The 9,650-nt window shown below is 46.8% G+C and overlaps 1 protein-coding gene across 4 annotated transcripts in view; it reads right to left on the bottom strand.

Moving 5' to 3' along the window:
• Window positions 1–1,127: 1,127 nt before the first annotated feature.
• Window positions 1,128–9,650, bottom strand: part of ZNF575 (zinc finger protein 575) — a 20,219-nt gene continuing 11,696 nt past the window's right edge. For 3 of the 4 annotated variants that reach the window (XM_072980158.2, XM_072980161.2, XM_072980159.2), the window contains exons 2-3: window positions 4,584–4,697; window positions 1,128–2,651 (exon numbers count right to left, since the gene is read on the bottom strand). In XM_072980158.2, the coding sequence (XP_072836259.1) occupies window positions 1,954–2,651; window positions 4,584–4,665 (780 nt within the window). In that variant the 5' untranslated portion in view covers window positions 4,666–4,697 and the 3' untranslated portion in view covers window positions 1,128–1,953. Of the gene's footprint in view, window positions 2,652–4,583; window positions 4,698–8,750; window positions 8,895–9,650 lie in introns of those variants that run through there. The other variant, XM_072980162.2, reaches the window with a different exon arrangement.

Genomic DNA, 9,650 nt, shown 5'->3' with positions numbered 1-9,650 from the left:
ATTTTCTACCAGCAAGAGCTTGAGAGGCTTGCAAGCAGGGGAGGGGGGTAAAATGTGTTATTTTCCTGATGATGCACCAAAAAAAGGCACATAAACATCCAAGTTCTATGTTTTAATGAAGCTTTCATGGATCAAGTGGAAGTGCATTTAATCCAGGAAAGTGCCATTACAATATAGCAGTCTTTAAATGCCATGAGGGTTTACTTTTACGTTCATTTTATTTGATAGCCTTGCACAGACTAAGCTACTCCTTTGAAAACAGAGGTTCTTCATGTGATAATTGAGCTGTCCTCTTGGGATTTTGTCTCTTTTTTAAAAAAACACTTCTCACATGTCCCAAGGTTGTCTTGAAAACTGGGCTTGCTTTTACATATTTTATTACTTTTTCCAAGAAAATAAGACAAGAGCCTCGAAGCTCCCCCGCGGAGTTCTACTTTTCTTTTTGCATCAATTACAAATGGACCCACAGACTGACCAGCCCTGCCCCGTTGCCCCTTGACGCCGGAACCAGTACTTGCCCTGAAGTGTGGGCACGGGCCTTGGTGAAGCGGGGAAATGGATCTCTGCTAGGTTGTGAAGAGCAAAGAGAGGGAGCAAGAACAATGTTCAGGCCAGTTTTGAAAGACCAACCGAAGGGGGTGTGGGTGCAGTTTGCTCGTCAATTGTGATGGAAGTTGGGATGTGTTTAGAAAAACCAGGGAGGACAAACAGTGTCAGCAGGGAAATGTCAACCAAAGAGGACACAGGAATTCCCCAAGTGGAGCAAAACACAAAAAGAAGGGTTTTGGGGGTTGGTTTTTTGCCTTTGTAAGTATGTTTAGAAACAACTACGCAGCAGGAAAGTAAGGGACCAGGCTATTAAGCTGTGTATACCAAGTGGTGAAAAATAGCCTTCAGATTGTCCCACCTAGCAAGAAAAATCCATACACGTTAACAGCTCTACACACACACACCAACAACCACAGTTCAATGCTTCGTGTTCACACATCCCCTTGAACTGGATGGAGGCCTCTTCCTGAAAATGAAAACACAGAGCTGCTCCTACCAATTTTTTTTTTTTTTTGCATACAACTAGCTGTTCTGCAGCAGTAGCTCATTCAGGGTCCAAAGTTCATAGGCTAAAAGCATTTTTCTTTTACATCCAAAAGCCATAATGCCTGCCACAAACAATGATCTACCAATATGGGTTAAACCTTTATGGAGTCATAGGCTGAACCCTTAAACCTGTGTTCATAATGTACCTGACAGCTCAGACGGTACAACTCAGAGCTGCCACCTCACAAAACCTTGCATCCGAAGGGTGTTGCATTCTCCCCCCCCCCCATACAAGCTTCTGCTGGCTGAGCATCTTTGCACAGAAAACATACTATGGCGGAGAGAAGTGGCTTTGCAAGGAACGGAGCAAATAAAAGCATCCTTCACTCTCGGTGACGCTACAAAACATTCGTGCCTACGCGTTCTTCTGTGAAATTAGCACAAACTTCTTCCTAAAACCGTTACCTGAAGGCTAATTTTGGTTTTCATAGAATGGGCAGAAAGGTAAGGTGGTATACTTGCACTCTGTACATGCCGGGCATTTGGGCGCATGCCAGAAACGCAATGTCAACGAAAGGTTGGCGCAAATGCACTCCGGCCACAGAAAAGGTCCCTTCTCACCACAGAACTAGCATTCTGCGCATTTCAGATCATTTTTCACCACGGTATACATAGCCTGGCCCATGAGGAGAGAAGACGTGAACTTGGCACAGTGGAGTGGGGGGAGTGATAGGACCTTTAACCTTGCAGACTGAGAAGTGACAGGGCATTGAAGGGCAGGTCTGCGTAACTCCCAAATCCGCCTCCCTCCCTCCCTGACTAACATACTTGACTATTTACAATGATCCACCGAGCATCCCAATGAATCGACTTCCTCCCTTTGCCCCCAATGTTATCGGGGTTCTTAAGCGCCGGACCCTAGGGCCTCTCTCCATTGCTGTGACCCTTGGTTTGGGATAAGTCATCCCCCACTTCCCCATCTTCGTGGACCCGCTGGTGCAGCGTGAGGTTGCGGAGCTGGCGGAAGCTTTTGCTGCAGCGCATGCACGGGTAGGGCCGCCCGGCTGCCGCCGCCGCGTGGATCTGCTGGTGGGCCGCCAGCTTGGACGGGTAGCAAAAGCTCTTCCCGCAGCGGTTGCAAGGGTAGGGCCGTTGCCCCGTGTGCGTTCGGCGGTGGGCCGCCAGCTTGGACGGGTAGCAGAAACTCTTGGGGCAATCGGCGCATTTGTAAGGGCGCTCCGGGGTATGGATCCACTGGTGGGCGGCCAGCTTGGAGCGGTGTCCGAAGCGCTTGGGGCACAAGGTGCAGGGGTACGGGCGCTCCCCGGTGTGGGTGCGGCGGTGGGCCGCCAGCTTGGATGGGTAACTGAAGCTCTTTGGGCAATCGGGGCATTTGTAGGGGCGCTCGGCGCAGTGGGTCCATTGGTGGGTGGCCAGCTTGGAGCGGTAGACGAAGCGCTTGCCGCAGTCTTTACACTGATAGGGGCGGTCCGAGGGCAGGACGGCGGGGGGCCGTGGACGGCGGGGCCGGGCTGGCTTAGGGGACTCCGTGGTGGGCAGAGAAGGCAGGGCCGTAGGCGAAGGCGATTTCGCGTTCTCCTTCAGAGCCTGGGAGTCTGGAACAAAATAAAACAAATCCAACATGGTTGAGAAAGGTAGCCTTTGCAAGCGCTGGACCACATCATCGTCATCTTGTAGCTAATCACTCACCAGCATATAGAGTACATAACAGAGACATGTTAATGCTTACTTATAAGGCCCTAAACGGTTTAGGACCTCGATACTTGGCGGAACGCCTGCTCTCACCTAGGTCTACCCGGATCACCCGCGCGAGTCTGGAGGTGAGGCTGAGGAGCCTGACGCCGAGAGAGGCCCGGAAGGAGAAGACACGAAACCGGGCCTTCTCGGCGGTGGCTCCTCGCCTCTGGAACAACCTTTCTCCAGAGATTCGCGCAGCCCCTAAGCTGGATGTTTTTAAAACTCAATTAAAAACATGGTTATACATCCAGGCCTTCCCTCCAATCAATTCCTGATTCCTTTTCTAATTTCCCTTATATTCCTATTTATCTGCTGTGACTGTAATTGTTATTTATGTTTATGCACATTTTGTTTTTTAATTGTATTTTATTCTTATTATATGCTGGAAGCCGCCTAGAGTGGACTTATAGTCCAGATAGGCGGGATATAAATCAAATAAATAAATAAATAAATAAATAAATATATTCCCAAGGCCATATACGGCATTGTTGTTGTTTAGTTAAGTTGTGTCCGACTCTTCGTGACCCCATGGGCCAGAGAACGCCAGGCCGTCCTGTCTTCCACTGCCCCCGAGTTGGGTCAAATTCATGTTGGTAACTTCGATTACCCTTTCCAGCCATCTCGTCCTCTGTCGTCCCTTTCTCCTCTTGCCCTCACTCTTTCCCAACATCAAGGTCTTTTCCAGGGAATATATTAAGGATGGGATTTTTTGATGATTTGGACTACAAACCTCATAATTCTCCATTCTGGATGTCCAACCTGAGATACACTTGCAGACACCGAAATGTGGCTCACCTGGGAGCAGGGCCTCAACTGGATGCCTTTTACGGTTTGCTAGGCCTAGTTCCGCCTCACTTCCTGTTGAGAAAAGAAGCCGCTCCCTTCCCTTGCTATTTGGGAACTTCCTGTCTGAACAGGAAGCTGAGTGGTGTTTATGTCTTGTTAGGCTGCCTTTTAGCTTAGAGCTTCCTCCCAGGTAATCCACAGTTACCATGTTTCCCTGAAAATAAGACAGGGTCTTATATTAATTTTTGCTCCAAAAAAAGCATTAGGGCTTATTTTCAGGGGATTTTTTTCATGTACAATCATCTATATTTATTCAAATACAGTCATGTCATCTTCTGGTTGTTGCGCAATGACGGAGAGCAGGGTTTCACTTAAGTACAGTGGTGCCCCGCATAGCGAGGTTAATCCATTCCGGATTAACCCTCGCTATGTGAAAACATCGCTAACTGGAACGTAAAAACCCATTGGAATGCATTAAACATCGTTTAATGCGTTCCAATGGGCCCTAAACTTACTGTTCAGCGAAGTTTCCTCCATAGCGGCAGCCATTTTCGCGCCCTCGGTAAGCGAGGGGAGGGCACGAATACACCGCGCGCGGCCATTTCGGGCGTCCAGCGGCCATTTTAGAACTGCTGAACAGCTGATCTGCGGGCATCACGAAGCGAAGATCGGTAAGCGAAACACTTACCGATCGTCACTATGCGAGTTTTGCCCATTGGAACGATTGGTATGCCTCCGCATTAGCGATCCTGAAAAAGGGATCGCTATGCAGATTCGTCATTATACGGTGCGCTCGTTAAGCGAGGCACCACTGTAGGGCTTATTTTTGGGGTAGGGCTTATATTACGAGCATCCTGAAAAATCATACTATGGCTTATTTTCAGGTTAGGTCTTATTTTGGGGGAAACAGCGTAGGTGTCTGTCAGATGGAACTCCCAGAACGGAGAATCATAGGCTCTGTAGTCCCCCTCCCCCTATATGCCTATATGATGGACGTCCCTGACCTGCAATGTTGCCACTCAGGGGGTTGCTGGCTGCTCCATTCTTGCTGTTGCTCATGCAGGGCTGTTCCCCCCTTTCCAGCATCAGGACTAGGGTTGGGCGAGCAAGAAGGTAATCTGCAAAAAACAAAGAGAGAAACAAAGCAAAAATCATTAGGCAACTGGCGGTGATCGTTAGGGATGTGCACGGGTTCTCCGATCTGGTTTGGAGACCGATTCAGGGTTTCCCATTGAATCCTGATTCATTCCAGAGACACCTATCCCATGGATCTGAATGAATCAGTAAGCTTCCCGTTGATGTCCACGGAAAACCGAAAAGAAGCTGTAACTTTTTGTTTTGTTTTGCCACGGAGGTACGTGAAATTTGGCAATATAGTATACCCTAAAGAAAGGAGTAAGCCCACCCAATTTTAGACACTTAAGTTCAGGGGTTTGCAAACCCAGTGCAATTTGATTTTCCAAAATTCAAACAAAAAGGCTGAAATAACTTGTGTCTCATTTTGATTTGCACTCCAGACATAAATCTATTGGAAAATTCACATTGTTTTCCTCTGGAACCAAATCTAGGCATTCCGCTTTGATCTGGAAGACACAAAAGTCAGTCTAAACCAGGCTACTTGGTTAGTAATTTGGGATTACTGTATAGGCTTAATATATGATGGAAAGATAGACTTCAAAAAGAGGCTTTATGGAGTTAAGTATACCTTACAAACGTTTATTTGTGTGGTTTAAGTCCTGCTAAGAAAAAGTACTATTCTGCAGCTGAAGGAACATCTTTATGTTCTTTACATTTGTCTTTTACTATGTAGCTTATTGTGCTTTAATTGTGTGAATTTTAATGTTGTGAGCCGCTCTTGTCCCTTTGTTTGGAGAAATGTGGCATACAAATAAAGCTAACAATAATAACACAACTCAAACCCCATCAATAGACTAATTTTAGGCAGCACCCATACTGGTCAGGTAAGAGGGGCTGTCTGAGAGCTCTAGTCCAAAAATTATAATTTTTTGAAGCTTAGATCCCTGTTATATATTAATTTTATCCAAACATCTGGATAGTCTTACATATTTGAACATTGATGCCTTATTTGGTATCTACTCATGATTACTCGATTCACTGTGTTGTGACTTGCACTTTAACAATATTTTTGAGCAAAGATTTAGCAACAGGAAAAAATATCTTATTTTTATATCTGTTAATGCTTTAGGTTTTTTAAAGAACTGAAATAGAGAACATCGAACTCTGATCTGCCACATAATATTTCTGCTAACACCCCACCCAACAAAAAAACAGGCTTGGAAACAGTAACTTCTGTACATGAGCACCTATGACGAGCGAGAAATTTGGCCAGGTAACCAATTAGAGTAGCTTTATGAAATTTGACAGTTTTTTTCAGTCACAAGCAACCACTGTAGGACTCTACAAATATGCAGGCTACCCATTTTTATGGGCCAGTCTATCCGTTGAGGTCCTTGATTTATCAGGGGCGGGGGCGGGCGGGGGCACAATGGCATGATAAAAAATGTAGTCCTGCATTAAAAATTGTTACTTCCATAGTACAAGTCCCCTCACAGATTTTCATCTCCGGAAAGGCCCTGGAATCCAATTAGAGCTGGATTCTCTATTGCTTGACTTGGCGTTCGGTGTCGAGTTGCCATGGTAACTTGCTCGGAATAAATACAGGCCAGAGAAGAGAAGCTGAGAGAGATGCTGCAGGAAGTCAAGTCCAGGGTAGGATGATGGTCCAAGAAAAAGGCGAAGGAAAAAGGGGGGGTGAATAGAAGCCATTTAGAAAGAAGGGAAGGTGCAGACAAAAATATCCTAAGATCTATGAGTTTGGTTCTTCTACCCAAACTCAACCCAACATCTGCATTGGAGGCCAGATGCAGAACAGGAAATGTATCAAGCCAGAAACAGAGGGAAGCCGCTTCGGACATTGTCCTTCTTCCATGTCATCCCATGAAAGGCCTTTTTGGTTCAATCCAGGAATGAACAGGAAGTGGCTTTCCAGATGTTTGATGGAAACTCTTGGCCTTCCTTGACCATTGGCTATACTCTCATGGTGGCACATCTTGGTGGAGCTGAGGGCTGTCCCTCTAGGACAGCAGCTTTCCCCCAAGAACCCTGCTTTATCAGACTACGTCTCCCATCAGTACACTGGAGACGATGGGAGATGTAGTCCAAGGCAGCTGGAAAAGCAATGGGTCACAGGTGAAAAAGAGATGCAGTAAGGATATATATACAGTATTTGTAATCATATTGCCCGTAATGCTATTGCATTTTCATGCGTCATGTTTACTATGATTCATTTTCAAATTTTTTAAAAATTGTTGCTTATATGTTATCATTACATACTTTTTACGTTGGTCTATGAGCTGCCCAGAATAGTAGAAGTAGGTTACATGACTGCTACTAGTTGGGCAGGATAAAAATGTGAATAAATAAATCAGCCAGCCAGCCAGCCACTGGAAGGGACAGAACATGGAGTGCACTCCAGACATAAATCTGATGGTCGAGGTTTAGGCATCTGGCTGTGGAGTCAGAGGCTGGGAGTTCGATTCCCCAGTGGGTCTCCTCGTCAGCGGCTGGACTTGGTGATCAACAGGGTCCCTTTCCAACTCTGCAGTTCGAAGATTATTAGAGTATTTAAGTGATGTCCACTGCAGAAGAGTTTTTTTTCTCTTTGGCAGAGAGAATGCAGAAATTTAGTTCAGAGCTGTCAAACGTCTGTCCCTGGATAATTCATGGCACTCTACTGAAGGGGGTCAAATTAATACATATAATATATATCTTAGATAGCCATCTTGCTTTGTGTAACTTGCCTTGCAAGAGACAGGCAAAAAGCCAGGAAATAAGTCTTGGCACCCTTCACTACCTAAATGTGCCAAAGCCCCTTAATCCGAATTAAGTTGCTTCCGAGCTACTCTGTTTCTTGAGAGCAGGAACCCTGCCCTTCAACTTGCATTTCAGAGGGAGGTTTTGGTCTCCTTGGCTCCCCAAGGGTTAGCAGGCCAGACATTCGTATCAGACAATAATGAGTCAATCAGTAGGCCTCCAGTTGCTGCTGGACTGCAACCCCCATCATCCCCTATCACCTGTCATGCTTGCTATGCCTGATGGGAGGTGCAGTTTCAACGCCAGCTGCCCACCCCCCCCGACCGACAATAATAATCATAAATCTGCCAGGTTGAAGACCCATGACTATTGATTTAGGAATAAGCAACTACTAAATAAAGCCGAGCTTAACTTTCTCAATAAATAGCCTTGAGTAAGTATTGATGAATTTAATGTCGAATTCAGATGGAAATGGCTTTAAAAAACAAAAGAAATGAAAATAGGGCTGGGACATACATCCAAACATGAACCCCCAACTTAGAGCACTGAATTATCCTTCTGTACTAGCTGGAAATCTTGGTCCATACTGCTCTCCAGCAAAGGCCAATTTTATTATCACCAATGCATTTTTATTTCCTGTCTTACGGAGTTTCCCAGGGGTAAACCTCAGAGAACACAATCATATTTGCTTGTGATTAAACACAGAGGATTGGTCTGTAATGGCATCTTGGCCTCTTCCCCTGACATCAGGAGTCACCAACCATTGGTTTTCCTGTCGCTCTTCGACTCCAGCTCCCATCTATCCCAACCCAATGCTGAAGGAGGATGGGCACTGGAGTCTTAACAACATCCGGAAGGCTACATGACTCCCTGATGTGTGGTTTTTCACCCCTTTCTAGGCGGCGAAAGGCAACATCCCTTGGATCTTGAAACCCTTGTGTGTATATATGTGTGTGTGTGTGTGTGTGTGTGGAAAAGACAGAAAAGGACCCATCTTCCCTGCATGACAATCCGGATTTGCTGCAATGCACCTGCTTTATTCCCTTTTGGGGTTACCACTGGGCTAAATCCATTTGCAACAGCTGGATGCAAAAAGAAGGGGGAGGGGGTCAGAAGACATGACCCCCCTTCCATCATCCGTGCAAATCACAAGGCTTGCACTCCCCTTTATGTTCCTCCCCCTTTATGTCCCCTCGGGGGCCCCCTCCTCCGATTGCACGGCATCCTTTCCCCTACCTAGGGCTTCTCTACACCCGGCTTCCTCCTCCTCCTCCTCCTCCCAGGCTCCCAAACCCCAGTCTGCTCCCCCCCCCCCAGATTTCTCCCCACACACTCACCCGCCCGGGAGCCTCCCCCGGCCTCAGGCTGCCTCTGGGGTCTCCCCTTCATGAGCCGATCGCGCCGGGTCATGCTGTCCCCGAGGGGGGCCAGGCTGGGCGCCCCACCGCATCCCTTCCCAAAGCCCGAGCGCGAAGCCCCCCCTCTTCCAGCCCCCCAGCGACGTGCAGGCACAGCAGCAGCAACAACAGCGGCCCGGCTGGAGAGAGAGAGAGAGAGAGAGAGAGAGGAGGGTCTTTCTCTCCCCTTGCAGCCTGACAACCCAATCGCAGCCTTTTCAGTATTATTTGGGGGGGGGAGAGAAGAGAAAGCCGGGGGGGGGGGGGGAGGAGAGAGAAATAATATGGTCCTGCTAAAGTAACAATGACTGAAATAGCATCCCTAAGGCAGGGAGATCTCATAGCCAAAGGATGCTGCTTCCAGACAGGGAAAGAAAGACTGATTCGGAGGCTCTTACTCCTAGGAAAGCTTGGGATCTCTACCATTAACTCATCTGACATATTTATACCTTGCCTTTCTCCTCAGCAGGCCCCAAGGCGGCTTAAGAGATCAATACAACCATTTCCCCCACATACACACCCCTCTTTGGTTTTATGCTAGGCTAACTCCGTTTGCAACAACTGGATTTGTCTGGGGAGAAGCCCCTTCTTTTTTAAATTTATTTTTTACAAAGGGTAGAAGGAAAGGGAAAAAAAGGGATGGAGGTTAAGGGGAAGAGGAGAAACAATGACATACTGACATCCATTCTATACCTATTGCCATATCAAAATTCCAAATTCCTCTTATTTTCTGCCTCTTATTTAAGTTCTCATTTTTGATGCATGTTCTTCAAACGGTGTCTGATGACTCAAACCGTTTGCAGAATAAGTCCCATCTTTCAGTTGCCTTTTGTGCACATT

Source organism: Pogona vitticeps, chromosome 9 (genome assembly GCF_051106095.1).
Source record: "Pogona vitticeps strain Pit_001003342236 chromosome 9, PviZW2.1, whole genome shotgun sequence".
In the NCBI taxonomy this organism is placed as follows: Eukaryota; Metazoa; Chordata; class Lepidosauria; order Squamata; family Agamidae; genus Pogona; species Pogona vitticeps.
The sequence above is the reverse complement of the archived record's forward strand: the minus strand, read 5'-3'. Positions and strand labels throughout refer to the sequence as shown.